This window comes from Buteo buteo, chromosome 2, assembly GCF_964188355.1.
Source record: "Buteo buteo chromosome 2, bButBut1.hap1.1, whole genome shotgun sequence".
Taxonomy (NCBI): domain Eukaryota; kingdom Metazoa; phylum Chordata; class Aves; order Accipitriformes; family Accipitridae; genus Buteo; species Buteo buteo.
The window spans coordinates 62,504,282-62,517,322 of NC_134172.1; the positions used below are offsets into that span (position 1 = coordinate 62,504,282).

At 57.0% G+C, this 13,041-nt stretch overlaps 1 protein-coding gene across 10 annotated transcripts in view; it reads left to right on the top strand.

The window, feature by feature from the left end:
* Positions 1–13,041, top strand: part of CHD6 (chromodomain helicase DNA binding protein 6) — a 100,781-nt gene that overhangs the window by 64,397 nt on the left and 23,343 nt on the right. For 6 of the 10 annotated variants that reach the window (XM_075057917.1, XM_075057925.1, XM_075057934.1 and 3 more), the window contains 10 exons: positions 382–558; positions 2,253–2,396; positions 3,182–3,437; positions 3,933–4,143; positions 4,655–4,850; positions 5,399–5,563; positions 5,962–6,141; positions 7,408–7,518; positions 10,922–11,124; positions 11,539–11,741. In XM_075057917.1, the coding sequence (XP_074914018.1) occupies positions 382–558; positions 2,253–2,396; positions 3,182–3,437; positions 3,933–4,143; positions 4,655–4,850; positions 5,399–5,563; positions 5,962–6,141; positions 7,408–7,518; positions 10,922–11,124; positions 11,539–11,741 (1,846 nt within the window). The remainder of the gene's footprint in view (positions 1–381; positions 559–2,252; positions 2,397–3,181; positions 3,438–3,932; positions 4,144–4,654; positions 4,851–5,398; positions 5,564–5,961; positions 6,142–7,407; positions 7,519–10,921; positions 11,125–11,538; positions 11,742–13,041) is intronic. The other 4 variants (XM_075057885.1, XM_075057943.1, XM_075057897.1 and 1 more) reach the window with 1 other exon arrangement.

The following is a 13,041-nucleotide window of genomic DNA, read 5'->3' on the forward strand; positions in this document are numbered from 1 at the left end:
CACTGAGCTGCATGTGGAGCTTATGGTTCATCTGGAGAGGGAAAGGTGATCTTTTAAGACCCCTTTGCTGGCATGGGCTCAGGGTGCACTGTGCATGAGTGAAGAACAGGCCCAACTCATGCAGAAGGGGGAAAATGCAGCAGAGCCCCAGCCACAGTCCTTGTCCTGGCCTGTTTATCTGCCCTGAAGCAGTGTCTGGTTTGAAGAGACACAGCCTGCGGCCAGCAAGGAGGCTTGCAGGAACCTGCCCGCTGCTTGAGATGAATCTGGGGAAATCCTGGCTAGGAGCCAGATGCTAACACTGATATGTTGACAGGATGTCTGACAGTGTCCTGCCACCCTGCAGGAGTCAAGTGCTGCATATGGCTTGTGTCTCCCTAGGGTAACCCTCTCCCTGGGATCTTCAAGTTCCAGGTGGTTATCACCACCTTTGAGATGATCCTTGCTGACTGCCCGGAGCTGAAGAAGATCCAGTGGCGCTGTGTGGTCATTGATGAGGCACATCGCCTGAAGAACAGGAACTGCAAACTCCTGGAGGGGCTGAAGCTCATGGCCCTGGTGAGCATGTCCTGCCCAAGTTCACATGAGAGCAGGGTGGGCCTGAGATGGCCATGCCTAGCAGTCAGATGCCATTGCCAGCTGCTCAGGCCCAGTGCCAGGGCTGAGAGCTCCCCGTCAGAGAGAAAACCATCCAGGACCCATCAGGTCGCTGAAGTAGTGCCAGTGACAGGAGAACCGTTTGATGGATGGGGCACTGGTGCCCTGCAGCCATCACAAGTTTCTTTTTGCTGAAGTGGCATATTAACCCACAGCAGGCCAAGTAAGTCCCCCCATGTGCACACTCCCTGACAGAGCACTGCCTGGCCTTGCAGCACAGCTTAGGCTGCTGCAGCACACAGAGGCAGTTGCTGACCAGCCATGCACACCATCCTCTGGCTGTGGTGTGCCTTGTCCCTGCGGTGAACAGGGCTACAGTAATCAAGCTGGTTTCTTACTGCTCTGCAAACATAGGACCAGTCCGTGCCAGGGATGGAGGTGCAGGACTGTGCATGGTGAAGTAGGGATCAATGAGCTTCTCTGAGAAATGAGTTTGGATGTCCAGCTCCTTTCCAGCTGTGGGAAAGGCAGCACTGCTGTTTGCTGGACCAAGGGCCATCAGGCCTATTGGATCTCCCAGCCCTACCCAGCTTCCATCACTCTCACCTGTAGCTGGGCCAGGCCTCTGAAAATTCTTAGTCTTATGTCTCCAGTTCCCAAAGACCCTGCTGTTTCCCTGTGACCTTGTGTCTTGTGCAGGTCCCTACTGGGTTGTGAGCAGCCTGGAGCAAAGCAGGGTTGCTGCTGCCCCCACTTTGTAACCATCACCTTCCTTTGTACAAGTCCTGTGGGAGCCTCCCACCTTACAATTGCCCTTCTTTCATAGCTGGTGGCTCTTGGGGATGTTCCTGCATTAGGCTGGGCAGGAGGATTAGCCTGAGCAGTGAGCAAGCACCCAAGTCTCTGACACTGCTGGGACAGAGCAGCTGGTGCACCCTGGGAGGCAGCACCCGGTGGTGCCTGAAGCCAGAGCCCATGGTGTGAATGCATGGAAGGGAATGTGTTTTCCTTGAGGGGTCATCTGCTCCTCACACCCCCAGGTCTTGAGGGGTTTTCTGTACCCCTGTCTCTTTTTATTGCACGTGTACCTACATGGTCAACCTCTAATAAAAGCTTCTCCTTGTTCCCAGTGCACATGACAGTCATACATGCCCCTGCTGATTTCGGAGCACCCTGCTCACACTGGGCCTAGCAGCAGGTCCCTGATGCCCCTCAGTATCACATGGCTCTGGACCACATTGCCTCTTGTTCTCCCTGAGCCCTGAAGAGGGACATCCTGCCCCCAGGTGCACAGAAGCTTGGGCTCTGTCAGCGTCCCTGTCTGGTGCCAGCACAGCCCTGCCTGAGGGCCCTGTGACAGGGCAGGGCTGAAGCCTGGGGACAGTGTGAGATTCTCAGTTTTGGCTGTTGTTGCTGCACAGAGCTGGACAGGGACACAACCAGGGGAGCATCCTGGGAGTCACAAGACAGTGTTTTTTGGCAGTGGCTGGGTCAGGGCTGCCACCATGGCCAGGGGAGCCTTTCAGGGAATGTCTGTGCCCCCAGGCCACCCAGAGTGCTCCTGAGACTGGAAGACAAGGAGTGTTGTGCTCTTGGGACCCCTTGGATTCAGCCAGTGGGTCTGAGTCCTCAACCTGTTTTCTGTGTATACCCAGGAGCACAAGGTGCTGCTGACAGGGACCCCCCTGCAGAACTCGGTGGAGGAGCTCTTCAGCCTCCTGAATTTCCTGGAGCCACAGCAGTTCCCCTCTGAGACAGCCTTCCTGGACGAGTTTGGAGACCTGAAGACAGAGGAGCAGGTACCTAGAAGAGTGACGCTGGTGACTGTTAACACAGGTGGCTGGGACGCATGGTCAGGCACGCACTCAGACATGTGCTTCATGGAAGTGAATAGGACTCCTCGGGCCAGGAGAAGCAAAGTTGTGACAGAGCCCCCAACGCTGCTTTGGAAAGAGGAGACCAGCCTGTGTCAAGGCAGTGATCTGCTCCCCACCTAGCTCCCTACTGCCCCTTGCATGCCTGGGCAGCACAGCTCACCTGGCTTTCCCACCTGGTCTGTCCCTGAGACCAACAGGAGTGTAGGGGGAGTGAGGAGATCAGTAAGTCCATATGTCAGTCACCCTTGTCAGGTTCCCCTGGGGAGCTGTCCTCCAAAGTTTCCCTTGAGCATGGGTAATGGAAAGCAGCTCAGTCCCCTGGGCTATCTTGCTGCCATTTGAGTGTGGCTTAAGTGGAGATTGCACAAAGATCATCATTCTGAGGGAGCAGGCATGGGCACGTGGAGCAACCATCATTTCAGCTGCTATCAAAGCTCTCAGCTCTCCTCCTACAGCAGACACATTTACCCAAGGCTACCAGCAGCAGAAGTGTGTGGAGTTTGTGGCCCAGGGCTGATCACTCACATGCCTGCCCCAAGGAAGCCAGACCCTGAAGTTGTCCTGGCTGTCAGCAGAGCACCTGCTTCAGGGTCATTTGTAGTGGGTTTCCAGCCTGGGGAGGCTCTAGCGTTGCAGGCCCCTCCGCTGTTGTCACCATGTGCTTGCCAGGTAGGGAGGGCAGTGAACCTCTGCACTTGCTCTGGCAGGTGAAGAAGCTGCAATCCATCCTGAAGCCCATGATGCTGCGGCGGCTGAAGGATGATGTAGAGAAGAATCTGGCACCCAAGCAGGAGACCATCATTGAAGTGGAGCTGACCAATATCCAGAAGAAATACTACCGGGCCATCCTGGAGAAGAACTTCTCCTTCCTCTCCAAGGGTGCCAACCAGCACAATATGCCCAACCTCATCAACACCATGATGGAGCTGCGGAAATGCTGCAATCACCCGTATCTCATCAATGGTGAGGGCTGTGCACAGGAGATGTGGGGGGGATGGATATCACTGCAACATTTACCCGCAGAGCTCACCCAGCTTGGGAGCCAGCTCAGGCCCTCATGTCATCTGCTGCTGGTGTGGTTGTACATCCAGGCCCAGCACAGGATGCAGTGATCTGCCTTGTTGCCCTCAAGGGCAGCCCAGCTGCCTACAAGTGCTGCTTGCTGGTAGGCACCTCAGGGTCTTGTGAGGCTTGCTATGTTTGGGGGTGTTCTGATGTGGGACCCTCTCCAACATCCCAGCCTGGCTTGTTCTGCCAAAAGCTGGTGCAAGCTCTGAAGAAGGAGTAGAGTTGCAGGAGTGGAGGGGCTTCTGGAGGTCTCTAGCCAACCTCCCTAGATCTGATTGACTGCGTGGGTTCTGTTCCTTGCATGGTGGCTTGCTGCTGCCCTGGACAGGAGGCTGGTGGCGGCTGCACTGCTAGCCTTGCCATGAACTCACGTCCCTTTTCACCTGGCAGGGGCGGAGGAGAAGATCCTGGAAGACTTCCGTAAAACACACAGCCCAGAGGCGCCGGACTTTCAGCTGCAGGCGATGATCCAGGCAGCCGGGAAGCTGGTGCTCATTGATAAGCTGCTTCCCAAGCTGATCGCTGGTGGGCACAAGGTGCTCATCTTCTCCCAGATGGTGCGCTGCCTCGACATCCTGGAAGACTATCTCATTCAGAGGCGGTTAGTACAGGCTTCAGCATTCACCACAGCTCCTCCACATCACCTCCATCCTGCACTGTAGATACAGAGTGGAAACAGCCCAGGGTGGGGGTTTGGCCATTCTGTACCCACGTACCAAAAGATCTGAGTTATAGGCTACTGCTGGTGGGTGCACAGACCCCAAAGCTGGGCAGCTCTGACCTGTCCATTCTGCGTTGCCTGGGGCAAGCCCTAGGAGTAACCAAATGGAAATAGGCCATTCCCTTGGTCCTGGTTACCATGAGCACCATAGCCATGCACTGTGTGTGGGATCATGATGATTTTGCCATGATGAACAACTTTTGGGAACAACTGCAGTGCACACAGGCTAATGGGGCCTGAGCCTCCACCTGTGCACAGGTCCTGCCAGTAAGTCCCGGCTGCCTGCGTGCCCACACACAGCCTGGGGGAAGGAGCAAGAAGGGGTTTGTAAGCTGCAGCCGGTTCAGGCCCTGCTGTGACCCTGCTCTTGCCCTTTCTCTTCTCGGAGCAGGTACACCTATGAGCGCATTGATGGGCGGGTGCGTGGGAACCTGCGCCAAGCTGCCATCGACCGCTTCTGTAAGCCCGACTCGGATCGCTTTGTCTTTCTTCTGTGCACGCGGGCGGGCGGGCTGGGCATCAACCTGACCGCTGCCGACACCTGCATCATCTTTGATTCAGACTGGAACCCACAGAATGACCTACAGGTAATGGGCTGGGCCGGGACAGGCTGCTGGGAGGTCCTGCAGCACGGCTCCCATCACTAGTGCCAGCCGGGGAAGGAAGGGCAGCAGCACCTGGCTGTACTGGGCACGGGATGCCATGCTGGGAGAGTCAGCAGGGGTGCAGGCAGAGGGGACGTGTCATGGGGGAGACCATGGTGTGGCTCTAAAAGCACAGGTAGGCCACAGAGCAGGCAACGCTTTGTCCATACCTGGTTTTGGAGGGGGTGAAGTGGTGGGTGCCCCCCATCTGCAGAGAGCCAAGGCTCCAGCCTGAGCCCTGTGTCCTTGCCCAGGAGTGCAGGGGTCTCTGATTCCTGCCTCACAACCGCACAGGCCTGGTGCTAACCAGCACCCGCTGGCAGAGCCGTACCAGGTCAGCCACAGGCACTAGATGAGAGTGCTCTGGTGGGTGGGAGCTGACTGTGGCTCAGGGGGGTGAGTGGTGGGTGGGCTGGTGCAGGGTGCCACAAGCCACACGGTCCTCATCCTGCTGGGCTCACTGTGCTTGACTCTGCCCTCTGCACTCCCAGGCTCAAGCTCGCTGCCACCGGATTGGGCAGAGCAAGGCGGTGAAAGTCTATCGCCTCATCACCAGGAACTCCTACGAGCGGGAGATGTTCGACAAGGCCAGCCTGAAGCTGGGCCTGGATAAGGCTGTGCTGCAGGACATCAACCGCAAGGGCAGCACCAATGGGGTAGGTTGGCTGTCAGAGTGGGACTGGGTGAGGGGTACTGCAGGAGAGCTCTCTTCCTTCCCCTGCAAGTCACTGCCGGGTTGGAGCAGAGACCTGGGCAGGCTTCTGGGGAGGGAGAGCCCAGTCCCACACACTTGCATTGCTGCTCTTTAGCCTGGCAGGCTGTACCTGCACTGCCACGGGGTTGGGGGACACATGTGGTGCTGTGTCTGGGTGACATGGACTGAAATTCCTGACAGTCCCTCAACATTTTGAAGTGACCTCTTTGCTGTGGCAGTGGGACATCTGGGTTGGCTTGGAGCATCTCTGCCCTCCCCCTGGGGCAGAGGGAAGAGCTGTCTGCTGTGCATTGCCCAGCGCAGCTGGCCAGGTTGGTGATGCCCCCGTGTTTTGGGCAGGTTCAGCAGCTCTCAAAGATGGAGGTGGAGGACCTGCTGCGGAAAGGTGCCTACGGCGCTCTTATGGATGAGGAGGATGAAGGATCGAAGTTCTGTGAGGAAGACATTGATCAGATCCTCCAGCGCAGGACACAGACCATCACGATCCAGTCGGAGGGGAAGGGCTCCACCTTTGCCAAGGTGTGCTGTGCTCCATCAGGAGGGAAGGGGGACTCCCCCCGGGGTGGTGGGGGACATGCTGGGAGCGCACAGGGCAGTAGTGGTGGGCTGATCTCTTACCTGTGTGCTGAGACATGTCCGCATGGAGGCCAAGCTCTCCTGCCTGTCCTGCTGCACCCAGGATGAGACCTTGCTGGGGCACAGCAGCAGCATGGTCTCCTGTCTCACTGGTGGTCAGCAGAGCATTGAGGAGGGGGCCACCAGCCTGAGCAGGTGATGTGAGGCTGCCCAGGAGGGTTCAGCTTGGCGGCTTCCACTTTCCCTTTGAATCTGGCTCAGGCTGGTGAGCAGGCAGGGCAGGGGCTGTCCTCCAGGTGCCGGGCAGTGCCAGGGTGTGCTCTGTCACTGGGCCAGCAGTGTGGATGGATGCAGAGCTGCTCTTGTTTTCCAGTCGGTGCACTGCAGGTTGGAGGGCTTGCTCTTCTGATGGGCTGAGGACTCCTGGCCGTGGCAGCAGACCATGCCCAGAGCTGTTGTGGGCAGGGTCAGGCCTCTCCTTGGAGAGGATGGATGAGTTCAAAGCCTGGGGGAGATCCAGTCCTGAGCTGGGCTGATCACCTACTTATGGGCTGAGCTTATTTGATCTGGAGTCTGTCACCTCCCCTGCCCTTTCGGACACGAGTGCTGCCTTGGTGTGTTGCTTTGCCAGGCAGAAATGCAGGTGGAGATGTGGGCTGCCAGTGGTGTGGGAAGACATTGTGGTACCATCAGCACAGCGCTCCAGCACTGCAGCCCATCTTTGTCTCTCCTGCTGCTGTGGGACCTGGCTCCACAGGGAGACCCCCAGGGTCGTGGCGGGACCTGGCTGCTGGCCTGCACAATGCCTGAAGCTGGGTGCTGCTGTGCCATGGGAAGCTGTGTGCTGTGGGGCCCTAACATCCCCATAGGAGAGAGCCCGAGGAGCAAGGTCTGTGCCACGCTCGTGGCTGGTGTCTGCTGGGGGCACCAGGGGCCATCTGTCCCTCCTCCTCTTGCGGATGGCACAGCCCAGGCTCCATTTCCAACAGGTCAGGCAGGACTGCAGAAGAGAGGGGTTCAGCTCCCTTAAGGAAACAAAGAGCCCTGTGACATGTGTCAACATGGGGTGTAACACCCCATGGCAGCAAGAGTGTGCACTGCAGACAGATGTGTTGGGGATCTCTATATGGGGGAAGACACATCTGGATGGTGGGTGGCACATCTGGATGGTGGATTGCACCCTGTTCACTCCTCTTCTTTCAATCCCAGGCCAGCTTTGTAGCATCAGGAAACAGAACTGACATTTCCTTAGATGACCCCAACTTCTGGCAAAAGTGGGCCAAGATAGCAGAGCTTGATACAGACGCCAAGAATGAAAAGGTAGGATCCAGCTCGTGTCCTGTGTCCCCCACAACTGATCTGACACCATGTGGCGTGGTCACCAGGCAGGAGCTGTGTGCTTGTGTGCTTCTGCTGGGCTCACGAAGGGGTATGTGTTTAGGCGTCAGTAATTACTGCAACAGAAGACTGACCCATGAGTACTGGCTGAAGCCCTGATTACTTTAGCCACATGTTGGGCTGTTTCTACCTGGTATTTCAGGGTGCTCAGTCTGTGCTCCCAGCTATGCCCAAGCTCGGTTAAGGGGCAACAGTTGGGGCTAGCAGCATGTGAGGGGAGGAGTGGATGAAACAACCAGTGCAATGGCATGCCTGTGAACCCAGCAGACTGGTGTGACTGCCTGTGTGTAAGCTGGAGCTGTGCTGGAGTTCCCCACAGCACAGGCAGGCATGACTGCCTCCCACTGCCAGCCTGGTTGGGTGCTGGCAGCCTGGGCAGCTGGGGCTGGGGCTCCAGCATGGAGTAGTACCAGGATGGTCCCATGCTGCCCTGCAGGTGCCAGCTCTGATCTCCTGGCTCCCTGGCTGTCTCACCAAGCCCAGAGACCTTTGTTAGCTCCAGGCATGCCAGGGCCAAGCTGCTGTGTGCCCTGGCAGGGCACAAAGGGGCCCAAGTGCCAGCTCTTGCTGTGGCTGGGGATTGGTTGGGTGAGCAAGGCTCTTCCTATGCTAGGGGGAAGCTGCGTAACCATTCTCCAGCCCAAACCCATGTTCACGTGAACCCTGGCACCCTGGGCAGAGGGAAGCATTTGTCCTGGCCACTCTGGAGGAGGCCTGGCGAGCTAACATGAGTTTGTATACTCCAGCCTTTCGAGCCCTGGAGCTTGCAGTGCCGGGCACATTTGTTTCACCACAGCCCCCTGGATCCCACCATCCCAGGTCTCGATGGCTCAGGAGGTGGTCTTTGTCATGGTGAAGCTTGGCAGGGCACCCTGGCTTTTCTGGCAGCAGGCAGAGAGGAAGCTGTGCTGCATGCGACTGTGCCCATTGGCCGGGGCTCCCTCTCCTCTCCCTGGGTAGCCCTCCAGGTCTGTTGCAGGGCCATAGCATCCATGGGCCTGTTCAGGGAACCTTCAACCCAGCACCAAGTCCAGCCATTTAGTGACCTAGAAGCAAAGTGGGCTTGCAATTAGTTGTGGCTGGTGGGGAGCAGGTAACAGCAGAGCAGGCAGGTCCCTGGAATCGGTTGTGCATCGCATGGTCCTGTTTAATGCTAAGGTAGTAACCATAATAACCACGCTTCTCTGTTGTGATTTATTCATAACATTTAATGTGTGGGTTCCAGCAGCAGCACGGGAGGGTTCTGAGGAGCTGCAGTGGCATGACAGTGCTGAGACACTGCTGATCAAGAGGCTTGTGTCAGGCACACTGGCACCCTCAGGTCCCAGCCTCTCACATGGATATGAGGGCACCCCTGGAACTGGGGGCCCTTGCTGAGCAAACACTGGGCTGTGGTGCTGTAGTGGGAGCAGTGTACTGGCTGGGCTGGAGCAGGCAATGGGTGCTGGCTGGAAGGCAACACCTCTTTGCAGAAGAGATGTCTGTTTCTGGTGAACACACCAATACTGTGAGGGCTGTGACCATGCTGTGCTGCTTCCCCACCTCATTTGCACTCACAAATGAAGGCAGGTTGCAGGGAGGTTGAATATCGTGGCTGTGGCACTGGGTTTGTCAGAGCATCACTGTGTTTGGGTGCTTGGTCTGGTTTGGGTCTCAGAGCTCTGTCCTAGGTTAGAGCAGGCTGGGGAAGGGGCTGCCCAGGGCTCAGTGCCTCAGGGGATGGACACAGCCCTGCACTATGTCTGCAAATGCTCCCTCTTGCTCAACTTATCTTCTCTGAGCAGGAGCTGTGCAAGTGAGGTCATCCGGGCCATTTGTGTTTGGCCCTGACAGCACAAGGGTTGTCACAAGAGGAGTTGCAGCTTGGGCAACTCCTCCGTTACTTTCTCCTGCTCTTACAGTGTCAAATGCTCCCTCGGGCTGCCTGTTGGATATTTTCTATATCCAGCTGAATACTAGCCACATTTACCTGAGCCTGGGGGGTTGTTTGCAGACGATCTGGGTCAGGCTTAACAGCCAGGTGTTGCTTTAGGAACAAATCTCTCTAAAAGCTGAATGTGAATAGCAATGAAGGGAGCTGCCCAGGGCTTCTCCTGGCCTGATGGGAGCAAGTGGGGACAGGTTTGGATTGTGCCACTCCCTCTGTCAGCGTTTGCAGCCCTGCTGTCCTGCCTTCAGGGATGGGAACAAGGAGTAAAGCCAAGTGGATCTGTCACCGTGTCTGGGTGCGGGGGTTGCAGACTGTAAATGGATGCTCCCGGAGTCTCGCCTCTTGCCCTCACTGGCAAATTGGCCCCTTCCCAGCAGTGGCCGTGGGCAAACGCAGCAGCTGGAGCTCTGGCAAGCCAGTGTTTGGCTTCTCCTGCCATGGTAGCAGAGCTGCTGGACATTCCCCATGTGCCTCTGGGGAGCATTTCCCAGGGGCAACATCCTTGTTCTCGGCCCCTGCCTGCTCTGCCCACAAGAGGAGCTCTCTAGCTGAGCTCTGAGATGGAGCTGGGAGGGTTGGTGACTCTGCCTGTCGGGAGGCAGGAGTGGACAGATGGGGTCCCATCTCTCCACTGGCACTGCTGAGCTCACAGGCTTGGCTGCAACCTGGGCCTTTCCTCCCAGCTCCTCCATTGAGCTCAGGGTGCTGTAGCTGGCTTCAGTGTGGCCCCAGGGCCTGCCGAAATTCCAGCTAAGGCAGCAACACTGTAGAGATGGTGTTAGACAGCAGCAAGGTGGAGGCCCCATAGCTCTGCAGAGCTCACCGATCTAGCAGGGAGAATGGGGGGGAGGCGGGGTCCCACGTGCTTGAAATCCAGGCAGATTTAGGTGACATGGATTCATTCGACAGGGTGGGAGGAAGGAGAGGAGGCAGGTACATGCTATTTTAATTTCATATTGCTCCCTTCTGCACATTCTTAGAAGCTGCCTATCCTTTTCCAGTCCACCTATCCCCCAACACAGAAATCACACCGCCTCCAGCGCAGCACTCAGCACAGGCAGTGCTGGGAGGGCCAGGAGTATGATTCAGAGCTGAATCAGCTGTTGGTTGTCAGCAGTTTGAACCCAGCGGGCCTGATTTTCAGCCTGCCATTGTTCAGGCTGAATTTTGTGCTGGCCAGGAATTGTCTCGTGTGTGCAGGCAGAGCTACACGCAGGTAATTTGGAGCAGGTATCCCAGTGGGAAGGTGATGGCTAGCCACAGGGCTGGGAAGCTGGAAGCCAGAGGCATGAGTAGAGCAGGGTGGCAGTGTGGAGAAGTGGACATGCTGTGCCCTGATGGAAGGCAGGTGTTTCTGCCCATACCTGAGTATGTTGCCCTCTCTGTCCCTCATAGGAGAGCCTGGTCATTGACAGGCCCCGGGTGCGGAAGCAAACCAAACACTACAACTCCTTCGAAGAGGACGAGCTGATGGAGTTCTCTGAGCTGGACAGTGACTCGGACGAACGACCCACGCGCTCGCGGCGCTTCAACGAGAAGACACGGCGGTACCTGCGGGCTGAGTGCTTCCGCGTTGAAAAGAACCTGCTTATATTTGGGTGAGTCTCACCCCCTCCCAGAGAGCACAGCCACAGCCTCCAGCTGCCCCAGCGCACACATGGGCCACTGGCTGCCCCAGCCACTTTCTGTCGGTCCTGCTTGCTGTGTTCCCTCTTCCCAGCAGTGACCTCCCTGGTGGGACTTGGGCTCTAAGTGAACATTTGGGATGGAAGAAGAGTTAGGGGAGCAAAGCATGAGCTGGCGGTCGGTGCTTCCAGAGTGTGCTCTTGCCTCTGCCCTGCTCAGGCCTGGGCAAACCACTCCCCCTTCTGCTCCTGTAATGTGGGGGCAGAACACCCCTATCCAGGGGAGCTGGCAGGGCCATGCCCCTGAGCAAGCTCCTGGAGAGAGGTGCCGGCAAGGTCTCTAGTTGCACAGGAGTGTTTACTTTGTCTGTGTTCCTGCTGTTCCAGCTGGGGACGCTGGAAAGATATCCTGACCCACGGGCGGTTCAAGTGGCACCTGAATGAGAAGGACATGGAGATGATTTGTCGGGCCTTGCTGGTCTATTGTGTCAAACACTACAAGGGGGATGAGAAGATTAAGAGTTTTATCTGGGATCTCATCACACCAACGAAGGATGGCCAGAACCAGGCTCTGCAGAATCACTCAGGTATTGCGTGTTCTCTCTGCCATTGCACCTGTACCTGTTGCTGCTGTGCCACCCTATGGGACCGAGGCTGCAGAATTCAAAGCAGAGCTGATTGAAACAGCCAGCAAGCAGTTGTGCTTGAGCACCGCGACTCTCTCTGCACAGAGAAAGTGGCTGCCATGGGACTGACCTCCACACTGACCCTCAGAGCCAGTGGCAGGGGCTGGCTGGGTGGGGGAGGCTGTTTCCTGGATCCCAGTGCCATGGCTGGTGCAGAGAGAGCCTTGTGGTGGGAGCAGAGATGGCATCCTACCCTCAAGTGGGCACTGCTAAGTTTTCTCTGGCCTGTGAATAATGTCAGGGTTCCCCAGCACGGGGAGACACTGGGCAGTGAGCTCTTGGGGCACTGGTGACCGTGTGAACACATTGGATGTGATAGGTGTGAGGGTGCTTATTCCACTCAGAGCATAGACGTGCCTGGCTGTTCCTCAGGGCATTGCGGGACATGGCATGGATTGTTGTGCAGTGACGCTACCTGTGCCAGTTGGCAGCCCCGGCCCTAACATCAACAGCTGAGACCACCAGGCACAGCACTCATGGCTACACCAGGGAAGCTGATGGGGCAGTCTGTGCAGCCATCTCACCCCAGGTCACCAGCTTGTGTCTCTTCTCATCATGGTTCTTGTCCCAGACATACTGGTCTGCAGTGCCTGCCCTGATGGTTGGAGGGGCAGCATTGGTTTGCCCCAAGACCTCTGCAATGCATAATACTACCCAGGTGATGGTGCCTTATCTCACTCCACCTGGCAGGACCCTTTATCTCAGGTTTGGCTGTGCCCTCCCTGTTCAGAGGACTCATACGCTTATTTTCCAGTGTGGTGAGGTCCACATATCACACCACATATCCAGTTTGTAATTGCATCTACATTCTTTTGGGTGGAGGTTTCCAGTGCATCCTCAGCTTCAGACAGGGGCCACCCAGAGCCTTCCCCAGCCCTGCTCTCCTGCTGTCTCTGACTCGGCCTGGGTAGTGGGGCATTGCAGATTCACCCCCCTAGCTGCAGTGCAGCGTCTGCTCTCTGTAGGCATCCCTGGGGGCTGGAGCAGCACAGCGAATAGAGGCCACTATTCAAACAGCATCATGCAGTCACAGTGACTTTTGTCTTTAATGATACAAAGACAGAGTCAGTGCTGGCTCCTTGGTTTACCTGGAGGGTTGTGGCCTGGGACATGTGGTCACAGCCTGTTCTGTGTCAGAGGACTCTGTACTGACCTAGCAGCACAGTGCCTGCATCCTGTGGCTTTCAGGACAGGTGAGTTGGGC